This window comes from Rhinatrema bivittatum, chromosome 19 (assembly GCF_901001135.1).
Source record: "Rhinatrema bivittatum chromosome 19, aRhiBiv1.1, whole genome shotgun sequence".
In the NCBI taxonomy this organism is placed as follows: domain Eukaryota; kingdom Metazoa; phylum Chordata; class Amphibia; order Gymnophiona; family Rhinatrematidae; genus Rhinatrema; species Rhinatrema bivittatum.
The window spans coordinates 31,996,698-32,014,981 of NC_042633.1; the positions used below are offsets into that span (position 1 = coordinate 31,996,698).

At 45.9% G+C, this 18,284-nt stretch overlaps 1 protein-coding gene across 10 annotated transcripts in view; it reads right to left on the reverse strand.

Annotated features, from left to right (window-relative positions):
• The window catches only part of MDC1 (mediator of DNA damage checkpoint 1), a 63,579-nt gene extending 49,478 nt beyond the window's left edge, over positions 1-14,101 (reverse strand). For 6 of the 10 annotated variants that reach the window (XM_029584859.1, XM_029584858.1, XM_029584860.1 and 3 more), the window contains exons 1-3: positions 13,945-14,101; positions 11,178-11,316; positions 720-1,250 (exon numbers count right to left, since the gene is read on the reverse strand). In XM_029584859.1, the coding sequence (XP_029440719.1) occupies positions 720-1,250; positions 11,178-11,307 (661 nt within the window). In that variant the 5' untranslated portion in view covers positions 11,308-11,316; positions 13,945-14,101. Of the gene's footprint in view, positions 1-719; positions 1,251-11,177; positions 11,317-13,680; positions 13,867-13,944 lie in introns of those variants that run through there. The other 4 variants (XM_029584863.1, XM_029584861.1, XM_029584856.1 and 1 more) reach the window with 3 other exon arrangements.
• Between the last annotated feature and the right edge of the window lie 4,183 nt (positions 14,102-18,284).

Genomic DNA, 18,284 nt, shown 5'->3' on the forward strand with positions numbered 1-18,284 from the left:
GGTGAGATATGAGGTAAACCATGATAGGGGCAACAAACCCGGTTAGAACATAAGAACATGTCATTCTGGGTCAGACCAAGGGTCCATCAAGCCCAGCATCCTGTCTCCAACAGAGGCCAAACCAGGCCACAAGAACCTGGCAATTACCCAAACACTAAGAAGATCCCATGCTACTGATGCAATTAATAGCAGTGGCTATTCCCTAAGTAACTTGATTAATAGCCATTAATGGACTTCTCCTCCAAGAACTTATCCAAACCTTTTTTGTACCCAGCTACACTAACTGCACTAACCACATCCTCTGGCAACAAAGTCCAGAGTTTAATTGTGCGTTGAGTAAAAAAGAACTTTCTCCAATTAGTTTTAAATGTGCCCCATGCTAACTTCATGGCGTGCCCTCTAGCTCCTAGTTATGAATGGCTTGTGACACCATAGCGCTGACAGTGGCTGAATGACATGGAAGCCCAAAGCAGCAAAAAGAAAAATACAATATATGTTTCAGCCCCAGAGAAAAACACTCAACCTACGTGGAACATGGTCCTCTGCCAGCCACTATTCAATTCTTTGCAGCCAATCTCTTGATACCAACCTCCCGAACAGTTCATACTTCCTATACCTGCTCCCCCAGCTACAATTCTACTATTAAAATAGCTCTGCTGATGCACCTCAGTCCTACACTGCAGCCCTTCCTGCTATTCCACACAAGCAGTTCCTCTCACCTCTGCTTCCCCTCTCACCCTGATGTGGGTGACTCCAGCTCCTGTCACCCTCCTCGCTTTCATCGTCTGAGTCCTTGGCCAGTACACCTCCATACCCCATCTTCCTTGCTGCTCCCACTGCAGGCGTCTTCTCGATCACTAGAGGCAGGGCTGGGCAACCCTGTGTCCCTGGCACCAGAATAGAATCGTCCGAATCAGATTCCCTCACGCAGAGGCTTCTCCTCAACCCCTGCCCAGCAACATTGGCTTGGTACGCCCCATTCTCACTGGGCTGGGGGAGGATGAAGTACTGGCAGGCAACGTCGGCGAAGAGCAGCAGATCTCCGTCTTCCAGGGCGTAGCGGGCGTGGGGCTTCAGGGCACTCTTGCGCCGCCGCGTACGGTTCAGACTGCCACAGTCATAGATGAGGTGGGAGCCCTCCGCCTCGGCCTCGATCACTGCGTGCTGCTTGGAGATGGAGGGGGCTGGGATGGCGACGTGGCAGGTGTCCTGCCGCCCGATGCTGTTCTCCCCGAAGTGGATCCAGAAATCTAAGAGGACAGAGAGAAGACAGGAGAATGTGCTAACGTTGCCAGACAGCAGCAAATCAGACCTCACTCTTCTCTTTCGCTGTTTCTGCTTGTTGATGGTGTCATCGTGTGTACTTTTGCAATTCCCAGGGCTTGCCAGCACTGTTCCAGAACTAGGAACTGTGTGATGCAACAGGGCCCCTGCCCAATTGGCTGCCAGCTACATACATAAATACATAAATTGCCATGCTGGGTCAGACCAAGGGTCCATCAAGCCCAGCGTCCTGTTTCCAACAGAGGCCAAACCAGGCCACAAGAACCTGGCAATTACCCAAACACTAAGAAGATCCCATGCTACTGATGCAATTAATAGCAGTGGCTATTCCCTAAGTAAACTTGATTAATAGCCGTTAATGGACTTCTCCTCCAAGAACTTATCCAAACCTTTTTTGAACCCAGCTACACTAACTGCACTAACCACATCCTCTGGCAACAAATTCCAGAGCTTTATTGTGCGTTGAGTGAAAAAGAATTTTCTCCGATTAGTCTTAAATGTGCTACTTGCTAACTTCATGGAATGACCCCTAGTCCTTCTATTATTCGAAAGTGTAAATAACCGACTCACATCTACTCATTCAAGACCTAGGGTCATAAAGGCACCACAAAAACAGCCAATCCAGAATGGGCAGAGGATAAAGCGGCCCCTGGGGATCAAACATTTTCACAAACCTAAAACCTCAAAACTAGAGCAGCCAGAGGAAGAGAAAGCCAGACACCACGTAGCACAAAAAAAGCTGTATTTATTTATTTATTTAAAATCTTTTCTATACCGTCGTTAAGCTAGTTGCCGTCACAACGGTTTACAATAAGGCACATAATTTAAAACTTAAATGAGTTGAGTTATATTAAACAGGTGCCAAATACTGTAACATAGTTTCATATTAAATAGTATTCAGTGGTTGTGATAAGTCATGTCTACTTTAAGTATATCAGCTGTAAGATAAATTAACACAAGTCTGGTCCTCTGTTGTTGCAATCTAATAGAGGTAAAGTAAAATAAAAATATACATACACACACCATTCGAGTAAGCTGATGTGTGTGTGTGTGTGGGAGTTCTTCGGACTGCATCATACAATTCCCTGGATTCTACTCTTCATTCCCTTTGTGGTACGCTTGCTTAAATAGCCATGTTTTTAAACTTTTTTTGAATGCTTTGAAGTCTCTTTGTGTTCTGATTTCTAAAGGCATTGTGTTCCATATTATAGGTCCAGCCAGGGATAGGGCCCTATCCCTCACTTGAGTTAGTCTGGCTGTTTTTACTGTGGGAATAGTTAGTAGGGCTTTGTTTGCTGATCTCAAGTTTCTATTAGGGACGTGTACGTGAAGGGCTGTGTTCAGCCATTCTGCCTTTTCGTCGTGTATTAATTTATGTATGGTGCAAAGAGTCTTGTATTGAATTCTTTGTTCAATGGGTAGCCAGTGTAGTTCAACCAGGGTTTTGGTGATATGGTCTCTTCTACTTTTACCAGTTAAAATTCTTGCGGCTGTGTTTTGTAATACCTGTAGTGGTCTTATTGTGGTGTGGGGTAATCCTAGTAGAAGGGCATTACAGTAATCAGTGCTTGAAAAAAATTAATGCTTGTAGTACTGACCGGAAGTCATTTGGTTTTAGTAGTGGTTTAAGTCTTCTGAGAGTCATAAGTTTGGCGTAACCTTCTCTTACTTTTAGAGATATATGTTGTTTCATACTTAGTTCCGTATCGATAATCACTCCAAGGTTTCGCACTTTCTCTGCTAGTTGTATTTTTTGGTTATTGATTGTGATTGGGTTTTGAATAATTGTGATGTTTTTTCGTTCAAGATGTAGGAATTCTGTTTTCTCTATGTTAATAACTAATTCCATCTGGTTTAATAGCTGTTTTATTATATCTAGATACATGTTGGCTAAGGTTAAGGTTTCCTCAATTGAGTCATTAATTGGAAGTATTAATTGAATATCGTCAGCATATATGTAGTGTGAGATGCCCAGACCAGCTAGCAGGTGGCATAACGGCAGCATGAATATGTTGAATAGTGTGGCAGATAGGGCTGATCCCTGCGGAACTCCTGTTTGAAGGTTTATTCTTTCTGACATTGTTTTTTTGATTTGCACTTGGAAATATCTGTTATTTAGGTATGATTTGAACCATTTGATTGTTGTGTTGCATAGTCCTATTTCTTCTAATCTATTTAATAGGATATCATGATTTACTGTATTGAATGCCGCTGATAGGTCCAGCATTACTAAAATGTAATGTTTACCGTTGTCGAAGCCTCTCATGATGTTGTCTGTTAGCGTAAGTAGTAGTGTTTCAGTGTTTAAAAGACAGGAGACCTTCCACCAAAAGTAGTTACACGCTGACAAAACCCCAAAGATGCTGACAAGAACCGAGCCGTGCGGGCTTCTGTCAATATGTGTTTCTCCATCTATAAGAGACATTTGAGGCCTCAGACATCTTTTTTGCTGGTTGGCATTTCTAGTTGGATTTTTTCAGGCATATTTCTGAGCTTCCAATGAAGGACTGTCAAAAAGATGCATGGCCTGAACTAGATAAGCCCAAGGGTGCTAAAGATGTACTCCCTGAAAAAAAAATAAGGGAAAGGGAAGATACGATAGAAACATGAAAATAATCAAGCCAGCTTCAACGAAGTACCAGAAGGAAGGGTCTTCCAAAGCAGTGTTTCCCAATCCTCCCCTGCAGGCACACTAACCAGTCAAGTTTGCAGGATACACATAATGAATATGCATGAGATTGATTTACATACACTGGAGACCTAAGGTATGCAAATCTCACTCATGCATATTCATTGTGGCAATCCTGAAAACCCAACTGGCTAGATGTGCCTCAAGGAGAGGATTGGGAAACACAGGGGAAGCCCAAACAGAATAAGAGGAAAGATTTTTTTCCCACTGAGAACGTAGCGGACACCTGGCCCAGACTTCCAATGGAGGTTACATTCTTGGAGGAATCCTACACAACGCAGAGGATGGTGATGGGAGGAGAGGGGGGAGAAAGAGCAGAAGGGAGGCCGTGCCAATACAGTCTTATAGGAGAAATTTTGGACCCGTGCTTGGGCCTTGAAAAAGAAGATCGGTTCAAGCAGAGACCTGAATCTTGGCAAGTATATTTGCACCTGCTTTGAAACTGACAGCCCCACACATACTGCCCCCTCCCCCAACCTGGCCAAGCCTCTTCCCTGTCCCTTTTTTGGGCCCGTGCTGCAACCACGCAGAGGGGGGTAAGCAATTTGTTTTTTATTCAAAAAACAGACATCCAACAGTTTTTCTTTTATCAAAGAAGAGTACCCCTCCCTTCCAGCACATTCAATAGCTGCTTCTTTATTTATTTACTATGCCGTCGTTAAGTAGTATACCATCACAACGGTTTACAGATAGGCACATTATATATTATATATATATATCTTAGAAAGAAGTATAAGTTAATACTATATATAGGAAGTGCCACTAAAGTCCGGTAACATAGAATGTCAAAACCTGTGCCTTGTAGCCTTCTTGGGGAAGTCTGCACACACACATTATCAGTTCTGAATCGGAGTAAGAACTTTTTAACACATTGCATTTTCAATTGCTCTCAATGATTTAGGTTGTATTTATTACCCGCTTATTTTCTCTCCTTGAGTCCTACCAGACCAGTCCAGACACGTGGGTTTTTTCTCTCCTACCAGAAGAGAGAGACGGAGAATGAAAGCTTTGCAGGAAAGAAACCACTTAAGGAACCTGTCTCACCTGCAGCCTCTCAGTATGTCCTTCCCAAAGCAAGCAGGGGCAATAGAAAAAAAAGGTGAAATTACTTATCTGAATTTCCTTTCCTCAAAGTAGGGCAAGTCCAGTCCACACCAGGGGCATGTACCGAAGCTACTCCCCAGGAGGGTGGGAGGCTGCCTGAGGCCCAAGCAGCACTGCCCTAGCAAAGGACGAATCCTCCGGCGAAGCCAGATCCAACCGATGGTATCTGGCAAACGTATGCAAGGAAGTGCAAGTCAACACTCTACAGATCTCTATGCAATTCCGCCCAGGAAACCACCTGCGCCCGGGTTGAATGCGCTCTTATGTGCTTTGGAAGAAGCTTCTTGGCAGCCACATATTCCGCTTGTCACCACCTCCTTAATCCACCGAGCCACTGTGGCACGAGTTGCTGCCTTCCCAGTCTTCACTCTACAGACCCGCCAAAAAGGAGGGAACCCGATTCAGATCCCACAGAGGCACTGGGAAACACAAGGGGGGGGGAGGGGGTCCTAAGGTGCTTCACCTCAGAATTCTAGACGTGTCTGGATGTGAAGAAAGGGACCTCCCCTGACTGCGTGACCCGTAACACGCTACAGCAGTCACCTGCACCTTTTCTTTTTTTGCAACCCACTGCTATTGCACGGGATGTTGTTCATTTCTTTTAGAATATTACTTTACACACATTGTCCAAATTTACTGTCCATATGAGATTCTCCTTCTAGTCCAAGGGTAGGCAACTTTTTTGAACTGGTGTGTCAAGATTTAAATCGGGGATAGGTAACTCTGGTCCTCGAGTGCCACAAGCCGGTCGGCACCCTGATCCGCTAGATTCCTTTCACACAACTAGAACATAAGAAATTGCCATACTGGGTCAGACCAAGGACCCATCAAGCCCAGCATCCTGTTTCCAACAGTGGCCAAACCAGGCCACAAGAACCTGGCAATTACCCAAACACTAAGAGCCCATGCTACTAATGCCAGCAACAAACAATGGCTATTGCCTATTGATTAATAGCAGTTTATGGACTTCTCCTCCAGGAATTTATCCAAACCTTTTTTAAATGCAGTTATGTTAGTTGCCTTAACCACATTCTCTGGCAACGAATTCCAGAGCTTGATTGTGCGTAGAGTGAAAACATTGTATATGATGTTTTAAATGTGCTTCTTGCTAACTTAATGGAGTGCCCCCTAGTCCTTGTATTATCCAAAAAGTAAATAACCGATTCACATTTACCCATTCAAGTCCTTTCATGATTTTATAGACCTCTATCATATCCCCCTCAGCCGTCTCTTCTCCAAGCTGAACAGCTCTAACCTCTTCAGCCTTTCCTCATAGGGAAGCTGTTCCATCCCCTTTATCATTTTGGTTGCCCTTCTCTGTACCTTCTCCATCACAATTATATCTTTTTTGAGATGCGGCGACCAGAATTGTACACAGAATTCAAGGTGCGGTCTCACCATGGAGTGATACAGAGGCATTATGACATTCATCGTTTTATTCGCCATTCCCTTCCTAATAATTCTTATCATTGTTTGCTTTTTTGGTCACCACAGCACACTGAGCTGAGGATTTCAATGTATTATTTACTATGTCGCCTAGACCTCTTTCCTGGGTGACAGCTCCTAACATGGAATCTAACATTGTATAACTACAGCACGCATTATTTTTCCCTATATGCAACACCTTGCACTTATCCACATTAAATTTCATCTGCCATTTGGATGCCCAATCTTCCAGTCTTACAAGGTCCTCCTGCAATTTATCACAATCTGCTTGTGATTTAACTACTCTGCACAATTTTGTGTGACAGCTCCTCTCACAGCTATGACAAAGAAAGGAGCTAACCCTTCTAATTGGTCTCCAGAAGCCATCTCCGCTTTCTAACTACTAAAGAAGGCCTTCCTTCAGAAACCATGTTTACGCCACCCCGATCCTCATAAGCCGTTCTTCGTTGAGGTAGATGCCTCAAACATTGGCGTAGGGGCTGTACTTAGCCAGCACAACGATTCACTCGTTCTACACCCCTGCTTATTCTTCTCGAGATGCTTCACACCAGCGGAGACGAACTATGGCATCGGCGATAAGGAACTGCTTGCTATCAAGCTAGCATCTGAAGAGTGGTGTCCCTGGTTAGAAGGTGCTCAACACCAGATAACAGTGTTCACGGATCACAAGAATCTGGAATATCTTAAACACGCTCAGAGGCTCAATCATCGCCAAGACAGATGGTCACTGCTTTTCAACAGATTCAACTTCCTGCTCAAAAGAATGTTCGGGCAGATGCCCTCTCCCGGTCCTTCACTCCGGATGATGTCCCTGATGAGCCATGTCACATCATTGACCCCGAGAAGTTAATGATGGCCGCTACCCATTCGGTTCCTGCAGGGAAGATGGTGGTTCCCCTCTCTTTGAGGAAGCTTTTGAATTGGGCTCATGACTCTAAGTTAGCAGGCCACCCTGGACAGGCCCGTACCCTTGCTACCCTACGATGATACTATTGGTGGCCATCTATGAGGAAAGACGTGCAAGCGTACGTAGAGTCCTGCACCTCCTGCGCCAGGCAAAAACCTCCTGCCGGTCACCCTTGGGGCCTGCTCCAACCTTTACCCATTCCCGATGAGCCTTGGACACATATTGCAACCGATTTTGTCATCGACCTGCCCCTTTCTAATGGCAACAATACGATATGGGTTACCATGGACCGGTTCTCAAAGATGGCGCACTTTGTTGCTCTTCCGGGACTGCCATCTGCCCTGGAGTTAGCCAAGCTCTTCGTTCGACACATTTTTCGTTTACATGGTATGCCGAAACATATAGTATCAGACAGGGGAGTCCAGTTCACCGCCAAGTTCTGGAGGGCACTGTGTCGAAAATTTGATATCTCTCTGGATTTGACGTCTGCATACCACCCTCAATCCAATGGACAAACAGAAAGAATGAACAAATCTCTTAAGCAATTCATCCACTCCTATGTCAACTCGAGGCAAAATGATTGGGCAGAATTACTACCCTGGGCTGAATTCGCCTTGAATTTGCATCTGGCATCCACCACAGGATCCTCACCATTTCAGATTGTGTATGGTTGTCAACCACTTTCACCACTCCTATTACCATTAACTGGTACATCTCCAGCTGCACAAGCTACATCTGATTAAATTCATCAACTCTGGACCCAGACCAAGGAGCTTCAACATAAAGCTGGACAACGAGCAAATAAATTCTATGATATCCATCATCAAGAAGCTCCTCAATTTAAGCCAGGAGATAAGGTATGGCTCAGTACCAAATATATTCGACTCACGCTACCCTCAGTTCGTTTCGCTCCGCGATATATTGGACCCTTCACCGTCCGACATTTGGGACCTTTGCCTTACAGCTTGAGGTTACCACTCTCAATGAAAACACATAATGCCTTCCACGTTTCACTCCTGAAACCACTTTTTTCTATCCAAGTTCTCTCAGAAGACTCCTGATCCGCAACCCTTCGATGCTGAAGATGACATCGCATACAAGATAGATGATATCCTGGATGTGCGTAAAAAAGGAAAGCACTGGGAGTACCTCATCTCCTGGGAAGGGTACGGACCAGAGGAAAACAGCTGGGAACCTGCTGCCAACATACTGGACAAAGAGATGTTACAACGCTTCCACCTTGCTCATCCCAGGAAGCCGAAACCCTCTGGAGTCTTTACTCACCTCTACCCAAGGGACCACTATTAGGTTCAAGACACACTGAACATAACAGCCCCTTTCCAGATCATTTATAAATATACTGAAAAGCACAGGTCCAAGTACAGATCCCTGAGGCACTCCACTGTTTACCCTTTTCCACTGAGAAAATTGACCATTTAATCCTACTCTGTTTCCTGTCTTTTAACCAGTTTGTAATCCACGAAAGGACATCTCCTCCTATCCCATGACTTTTTAATTTTCTTAGAAGACTCTCATGCGGGACTTTGTCAAATGCCTTCTGAAAATCCAAATATACCACATCCTCCCCAAGAAATAAGCTTATAGGAGCCAAAACAGTGGCAAACAGTATACAAGTCTGTGTAGTGCTTAATGCCATTAAAATGCTCTTTAACTGGGAGATGCTTTTTGAAAAGTACCCTAATTATATCTGTCCCAGGCATTCTTAGAGGATAATTTTCAAAAGAGAACTCCCAGGTAGAGCCTTTTACCCACATTAAATACTGCACGAATTTGCACACTACAAGAACTTTGATGCGCACATAGCGGGGGCGGCAAAGAAAGTTACAAAATGGGAACAGCCCCAGGTAGTTCCAAGTGAGGGTTCCCAGCACCAAAATCCCAGTACAGACCAGTCCGATCAAGTTGGAATGCACAAGACAGCAGGAGGAAACTGCTAGGCCAAGAAATTAAAACTTTTTTAAAATGCCAACACAAATTTTGGAAGAACATTCAGTGTGGATATCTGGAAAGAATAGATTCAGGAACCCTGACAGCAATGACAACCAGCTCCAATCAGACAGGTCTGGTTTTGAGGATAACCAGACACAGAAAACAACATGGCTGTTAGGCCAGAAGCATGCAAATCTCTCATATTAATTGTGGATAGGCTGAAAACTGGACCATTTACTGGAGAAAGGAAAATTGGTTCTTACCTGCTAATTTTCGTTCCTGTAATACAACAGATCAGTCCAGACAAGTGGGTAATGCACCCCTACCAACAGATGGAGGCAGAGAACAAAACCTTTGAGGAACTGCTACATAACCGAGAGTGCCATCTGCAGCCCCTCAGTATTGAAATGTACCCAAGCTAAAGAGTAGAGTCTACCACCCTTATTTTCAGGGCGAACAGAGAATTCAGGGTTGGAACATCTCCCCACCCCTCGGAGCTGGAACCCTCCATGCTTCCAGAAAAAAAAATCAAAACAGTGAAAAAAACAACTCAACTTATTTACAATGCGTACATTTTCTGCAAAACATACCAGGATATTCAGTCTTTTGGCAGTAAAAACTGGACTGAACCTAGGTATTACAAGCCTGGTTCCGGAAAGTCCCACTCCCGGTTTACCAGCTTATGGATCTTCTTAGTGGGAAGGCGCTAGGCGGCCCACGCAGACCATCCAGAACAGAGTTCACCCCTTCGCTATCCGATTCATCCAGGGCTACCTTCACCCCTAGTTCCTCCAGAACCTGGGGAATGAGGGGTTGCAACTCCTCCATCTTGAATAGATGGACTACTCTGGGGTCATCCCCCTTTATCACTGAGAACTCATCCGGATCCTCCGCAGGTACCTAACAGACAGGGAAGAGCAGAGGAGGGAAGTCATCGGCCTCCCCAGGGCCCATGGGCCGCTGCCCGCGCTCCTCTGTCAATTCAGCTGCTGCAATTAGTCCCCCGGGACCCTAGCCGAGGCCCCCGATCTCGAGACCCTCCAGTCTCCTGAAGTGCTAGAGGAGGTACCCTCCCACAGCACAGGTAGCGCGAGGGCAGGGGAGGGGAAATAAGGAGGGCCGACCAATGGCCACAAGTCTTGCAGGCCACCATGCGCGGTTTTGGCGTCATTTCCACGAGATTGCCAAAAGAAAAACTCTTACAGGATCAGCAACGGGGGAGCGTGCCGTCGCACACACAGGCCGCACACATGGTCAGCAGCCCTCACACTCAGTTGAACCGCATCGTGGCTAACAGCGCACAGAAACTAGCCTAACACCTCAGGGAGCAACGAGTTGAATCCGAAATGCTCTTCTTTTTAAACTAAAACTAGTGAGACTGCAAGTTTGCATCTCTACCATCTGCTGGAGACAGAGAAATACTGAGGGACTGCAGGTGGCACTCTCGTATATGTGGCAGTGCCTCAAAGGTTTTGTTCTCTGTCTCCATCTGCTGGTAGGGATGCATAACCCACTTGTCTGGACTGATCTGGGTATGAACAGGAGCAGGACTTTCCAAATATGTTATAGTACATGAGTTTTACAAACCACACATGTCCCTTCTTCAACTGTGATCCTGTAAAACAAAATAGGACCTATATAATTTGAACATAAATGCAGCAGCCATTGCTGGATCTTGATCTGTTTTCTTCAGCTGCAGTTACCACTGAAATCCAGTAACTCATTACCCTAGCAAACGGGACAGAAAATGGTTTTCTCTTTTTACAGAGCTTCTCTTCAGCTTAAAAGCTTCCTCACCTTTCTCCGGACCATAGGAGCTGCTGAAGACATGAAGTCTGCCCACGGGCTCCTGGTTGCCATCTTTGCTCTCCAGGGTCTCGCATCCCAGGTTTTCAGCATCCCAATCCAGCGGCTGTGTCTGTTCCATCTTAGCTGGCTACAGAGGGAAAGAAGAAAGCAAGGTACGGGAAAAATAGGTATCAATGTCGTGGGGACACGCCAGTCAACAAAAATATAAAGCAGCTGGTGCTACAGTGGTTGAGGACCAAGGCCCAAACCCACCACTGCCACAATCTCTCACGGTGTGACAGCCTAAAGCAGTAATGCTAACCCCCTACCAGTTCCTAAATTCACAAGAGATGGCATTACTTGAGATGTCACATCTTGTTCTGCTTTATACAAGACAGCTCTGCTTTTTAAGATAATCCTAGGTCTAGGGCAGTAAATATTACTGCCCTTGACATAGGACTTTGCGGTGGCCTGCACAGAGCAGCGGTTGCTGCCAAGGGAAACTTGCTGGGCAAACTGGATGGAGCATTTGGCCTTTTTCTGCCTTCATTACTTTCATTATGTTACTATGTATGTCCTGCTTAAGCAAGAACAGGGCAGATTGTCCTACTTTTCAATTTGGCCATGCAGGGCAAAATAAATTTGATTGAATTTAATACGACACACATGGGTAGATCAATGATACTGAAAAAAAAGAGGGTTTACAGACAGCGTAGTGCATTACTCCCCTACTCCTTCCTCCTCTCATCACACATCCATAGGTTTCTCTCCTGATCTTGGATTTTTATTTATTTGTGCATTTTTATATACCGAAGTTTGGTACAAGCCTTCACTCTGGTTTACAAATATAACAACTTCTTACAATGAATGTTATAACAATTAAAACATATACACTGTGTTAACATTTAACTTTACTAACGGTAACATGGTGATATTTCGCTTTACTAATGGTGGGATTCCTTTTTCACACCTCTTTCCCTTTCTACATCTCTCCCCTCCCCATCTCCATAACTGGAAACTCTCCAGGTTTCACTCAAAGATTCTGAGATTTTCTTGAAATTATTGGGTCCCTAGCGACATACCTGAAATCTTCAGGCACTACATTATCAGGTACGTGCTGAAGCCATGGCACAATGGTGTACACAGACTTCAGCTAAAGCATCCCCAGGAGCAGTAGAGATCCTAGAGCAGTGTAAGCTTGTGGACAGAGCAGCCATGGAAGCAATAGAAACTGTATAGTAGTGTAAGGAGGCTCCCACTACAGCATCTCAGGGAGTCAAAATTGGATTGAGAGCTAACAGCGGAGCAGGAAGCACTATATTACCACTATGGCTTATGCCTCTCTCTTCAAAAAGATAATCATCAGGGGCACCAGCATGAAAAGGAGGCAAGGACTCTAGTGCTGATATATATCACAGGGAGAGGATCAGTAATAAGGGAATTGTTGCAATGCCCTGTGGATCAGATAACTTATTTGTGTGCAAAGCTCACTGGTTACCAGGTATACCCATCCCCAGGTTCTTCAGGCATACTACAAACAGCTTACTAATGGGAAGGCAAGGATACAGTGAGCCATGTTCCCTGTCCCCTCAGGTGCTCTAACCCCATGGTGTGTGATTTCTTAGTAATCAAGACACACAGAAGAGGAAGAAGCAGCCACAGAGACTGGGAGGGCGTGCTTAATGTGTCCCCACTCTGCAAGCCTACTGCCCTGATTGCCAGAGAAAACAGAATATGATGGCAAATAAAGTCCTTAAGGTCCATCTAGTCTCTCAGACCCCAGTTTATTTTTGGATGTGGGATAAACACAGAAAATGAAGTACTGGAGTAATATATGTAACTTTTCTGAACATGGGTAACCTGCACAATGTAGCCATTACAACTCTGAACATTTTGCTAGGTAGATCGGATGAACCTTCTGGTCTTTATCTGCTATCATTCACTATCTTACTATGTTCTTCACAACCAGGGATCTTCTGTGCTTATCCCAGGTCCCCTTGAGTTTGGTGACATTTTGACTGCCACCTTCACTGAGGAGATCGTCCTGTGTACCCACTATCTTTTCTGTGATGGAATATCACCTAATGTTCATACCCTTTAACTCAATGCCCCCATCCCTCCCCTGGAGACTAATACCATGACCTCCCGTTCTAGAATGAGGCCTGCTTCTTCTGCATTAGTTATAATTTTGAGGTATGTAGATTTAGGTCAGCGAGTCTAAGCTCATTTGTCTTATGCTGCAGACCGTGCACCATTTTGGTAGCCTCTCTCTCTCTTCCTATCTGTATCTTTTCTGGAGATTAGGGCCTCCAGAACTGGACGTATCATTAAAGGGGCGCTCTCACCAACACTCTGTAGAGAAATATCACCTGCTTTTTTTTTTTTTTCAACCGGTTATACCTCTCCCTGGGTCCTCTGATTGATCAGCCATAAGCAAAGAGGTTTCTTGCCTGTTCAGTGCGCACCCCTGATCCCCCCCCAAATTGTAAGCTACTTCCCAGGATTTCTGTACCTCAAATGCAGGCCTCCGCACATTTTTGTTTTTACACTGAATGTTGACTGCCAAGCAGGCAAGCACTCCTGCGGTTGGCTTAGGTCAGCCTAATCAAGGAGGCAACATGTGGGAGGGCGTTAACAAAGGGATGCGTCCGTGGCCGCCATTGAAGACCCAGGCCCCAAATCCCACCGCTGCCACCATCCCTCAGCCGCATGCTGACGAATGCGCGCGCAGGCGCTGCTCGGGTTAATAAGCGGCAGGAGCGCGCGGCATACCCACCAAAGCGCCGCTCTTCGCCTCAACGGCCGCAGGCCCCACCCCCCGTGCTCAGCAACGCCATTAACGTCCCGCCGGCCCCCTGTATCCGACGACGCGAACTTCCATTGGTAGGTGCTGATGTCAGGCGTGTAACGAAAGCCCCGCCGATTGGTGGCTCCGGCAAAAAAAAAAAAAAAAAAAGTTACGTCAGAGGAGGAAGAAAACCAAAATCCCGCGCTTCCCTTTGTTTAACCCCGCCAACTGTCGCCAGGAAACGTGAGCTCTGATTGGTCGGCGCGGAGATGCAGGGGGGATGAGAGAAGGCGGGGAGGGGGCACAGTGAAGAGTGTTTGGTTTCCGGGCGCGCGAGGCGATTTTTCATTGGCGTGATCACCCCAGAGTTGGAGGCGCGCGCAGAGTGGGCGGAGTTTCATGGCGTACGCCTTCATTAGCCAGTGTGACCTTTACGTCACGATCGCAGGGCGCAGGATTGGTCGTTCAGGCGCATTAAGAGGCTTGCGCAGCGCTGCTTGGGAGAGAAGAAGCTGAGGAGATGGAAATTTAAGGAGCGAGGGTAGTGGGGGAGGTCCCTGGAGGGAGGTAGAAGCACCTTTGGGAACGGGTGTGATAAAGAACAGAGAGAAAGAAAGATAAAGGGAAGAGGGCAAATTAATTTGTGGTTCCTGCTTTTCTTAAGAAACAGAGGCAATCACTTTTTTTTTCTGCAAAACTGACATCTCCTCTAATCTACCCAAATCTTTCTCAGATCAGGTGGAAGTAAGTCACTCTGACATGTATCAGACTTGGGCGGCCAGCTGTACTAGGCTTGGCATTGTTACTTCCAAAAAAAAAAAAGCCTTCCCTCTATGATGTTCAAAGCACTGCAGTGGGGACCTTCTCAAATCACCTTCTTCCACTGTATTTGCTTGATTTGTGCTTGTATTGGACTGGCACACAAAGGGAATGATTTAGCACGAGCAGCTAAGGTTTCAGGCCTAGCTACATCTCTCCTAAGCATCCAGCCTAAAAAGGTCTAGCTAATGTTAAGAAATTGCCATATTGGGTCAGACCAAGCCCAGCATCCTGTTTCCAGCAGAGGCCAAACCAGGCCGCAAGTACCCAAACACAAAGATCATCCCATTCTACTGATGCCAGTAATAGTAGAGGCCATTCCCTAAGTCATCTTGATTAATAGCAGTTAATGGACTTCTCCTCCAAGAACTTATCCAAACCTTTTTTGAGCCCAGCTACACTAACTGCACTAACCACATCCTCTGGCAACAAATTCCAGAGCTTTATTGTGTGTTGAGTGAAAAAGAATTTTCTCCAATTAGTTTTAAACATGCCACTTGCTCACTTCATGGAGTGCCCCCTAGTCCTATTATTGGAAAGAGTAAATAACCAATTCACATCTACTTGTTCTAGCCCTCTCATGATTTGAAAGACCTCTATCCTATCCCCCCTCAGCCGTCTCTTCTCCAAGCTGAACAGCCTTAACCTCTTTAGTCTTTCCTCAGTATATAAGAAGATGGGGATCATGACAAGATCTGTTTAGCTTGTTTAATCAATCCAAGCACTTGCCCAGTGAGCAACCCCTTTCCAGTATGCAAGTTAAAATTAAGTTTGGCATCCTTTATTTTAATTGCACTACTAAAATATATAAATAATGAACCACTGATATTTTCATGGCTTTATTTAAGCAGAGAAATATTGCAATAACAGAGGTGCAGTGAAAAATACACATACAGTATAGTAATGTATAAATATGTGTATCAATAAGTGGTGAGTCACTCAGTATGCAAGGGTGTTTCACTATTATTATGAGTCTATGTACTCATTGTGAATGTTCTCAGATCCTCCATACTGACTTCTGGTTTGGTACATTGTTTAAAAATACCATTGTAGAAGCCTAGTCCAAATCGATTCCATGCATTAAGAAAGGTGGAAGGAAGGCCAAACAACTGCCGCTAGAGTGAAAAGGTGAGGTGGAAGGAGCCATCCGAAGAAAACAGAAAAATAAGCATTGGCAAGTTAAATATAAAACATTGATAAGACAGGCTAAGAGAGAATGTAAGTTAGCCATAGGAGAAACAACTCATAATACAAATATCTACCTTATAAATGGCCTGTGACCGACGGCCCGCAAATGCGCAGTAGAGCACAGCTCTACTGCGCATGTGCGGGCAAGGATGTCGATCAGAAAAAAAAATGGCGGTGGGGCCGCAGGAGCGGGAGGAGAAGCAGCGGCGCCGCGCGCGCGCGCGGTGCCGCTGCTTCTCCTCCCCAGATCTGCCGGCAGATCTCGGGGGGGGGGGGGGTGTCACTCCCGCGCCCCCCCCACCGAGATCTGCCGGCAGATCTCGGGGGGGTCACTGCCGCGCGCGCGGGAGTGACCCCCCCCCGAGATCTGCCGGCAGGAGCGGGAGGAGTTAATGGAGCCGGGTGAGGGTTGCGGGAAGTCGCGCTTACGGCGCCGGGAGGAAATGGAGGTGGGTGAAGGGAGGGAGGGAGAGGGGGACTGAGTGAGTGGGAGGGAGGGAGAGGGGGACTGAGTGAGTGGGAGGGAGGGAGAGGGGGGACTGAGTGGGAGGGAGTGAGGGAGAGGGGGGACTGAGTGAGAGGAGAGGGAGGGTGGAGAGGAGTGGGTGGGGGAGGGGGGGGGTGAAGAGTGAGGGGAGAGAGAATGAGGGGGAGGTGAGAGACAGAGGGATGTAGCCCGTTTTAACGGGCTTTACGGCTTGTTTTAAATATATCCAAAGCAAGAAGCCTACGAGAGAATCAGTTGGACCATTAGATGATTGAGAGGCACTTAGGAAAGATAAGGCCATTACAGAAAGACTAAATGAATTATTTTCTTTGGTGTTTACTAATGAGGATGGTGGGTAGATAAGAACATAAGTAGTTGCCATACTAGGTCAGACCGAGGGTCCATCACACCCAGTATCCCGTTTCCAAGTGGTCAATCCAGGTTGATAGACACTCAGTCTGATCCAGAATGGCAACTTATTTGTTATTAATGAAAGACATGCTCCAGTTTTTCAAAATCTCCTGCCTCAAATCTCCATTTTCTGTGCTATGTGTATTTCATTCATTTAAAACCTTTTCTAAACAGCCTGTTTGACTTACACAAGTTGCCCAAAGCAGTGACATATGAAAAACAATGTCTCAGCGTGTCATCTATATAGAGCTCTGGTGAATACCTGTTCTTCAAACTGTGCAGTGTCCAGGCATTATGAGGGCATCACACCGATACACATAATGCCTGGACATTTATTTCAGATATGACAACCTTGCTTCTGCGCTGAAGCACCCAGGATCCTAACTAAACGTTGCTGCTGGTGGGGGAAGGAATCTGTCACGAGTGGAACGCTGCTAGTGTTCCCATGTCTACCTCTCTTCCTGCGTGATTCAAACAGGCGGCCTCTGATCGGATCACTGTAATTTTAAAACGTGCTTCCTCCCTCTCTCAGCCATTGTTTCAATTCTTTTCTCTTTGTTAGCTCTCCGGGAGGAGGCAGGAAGAAGAAAGTGGATTTGCGGAGGTGCAGCAGCTCCATCTGTCACTGGCAGGATAGGTGAGGGAATAACATTAGCAACTTCTCACCCAAAGGCTGGGTGCGTAGAGCGCTGTGGGTGAAAATAGAAGTAAGCCCAGCTTCCACACCACCAAATGAGAAAGCGAGCACAGAGGGAACAGCCAGAGATGCTTTGGCTTACTATCCAGTCTCAGACCTCAAAATTACAGCACTTCAGCGAGTTCCCCCCACTGTTGTATGTAACATTGATCCCCATTTGTACTCTATTCTAAATAAAAGGTTGGTGGCTTGGTTTTGTTTTTTATTAAGGTACTGTATAGTGGTTTAAGAAAACACCCTTCCTCCCCTGAGATCCTTCTTCAGCTCTTTGTCCTGTATTCATACCTTGGGTGTCCCCATCTTCTCCTTGTATTCACCTTCTTTATGCTATATTCATACTTGGGCCATTTCAGGTCCTGCTGTTTCTTTATCCCCTGAGGTCGGTACAGCTGTCCATGCTGTATTTATACCCCAGGTGTCTCGCAGGCCACTGCCGTATCAGCATATGTTAAATGGGCACTCATCACGGAGTGCCTGCTCTTAATGTGTGCCAATGCACCTGCCCAGCCCCCAATTTAATATCTAAATTACCAGCTAGAGTAAAAAGGAGGTGGTAGCTAAAATTGTGCATCCCTAGCACCTCCTCAGCATCGGGCACCCAGGCAAGGTGGCTGAATGAGGTTAGGATAAACAACCACTCACTTTTATAAGCACGCCCTTGTCCTAAGCTGCACCCCTTTTCCTAACCTGACAGCTACAGCAGGGCACATTTGTGAAACAGGTTAT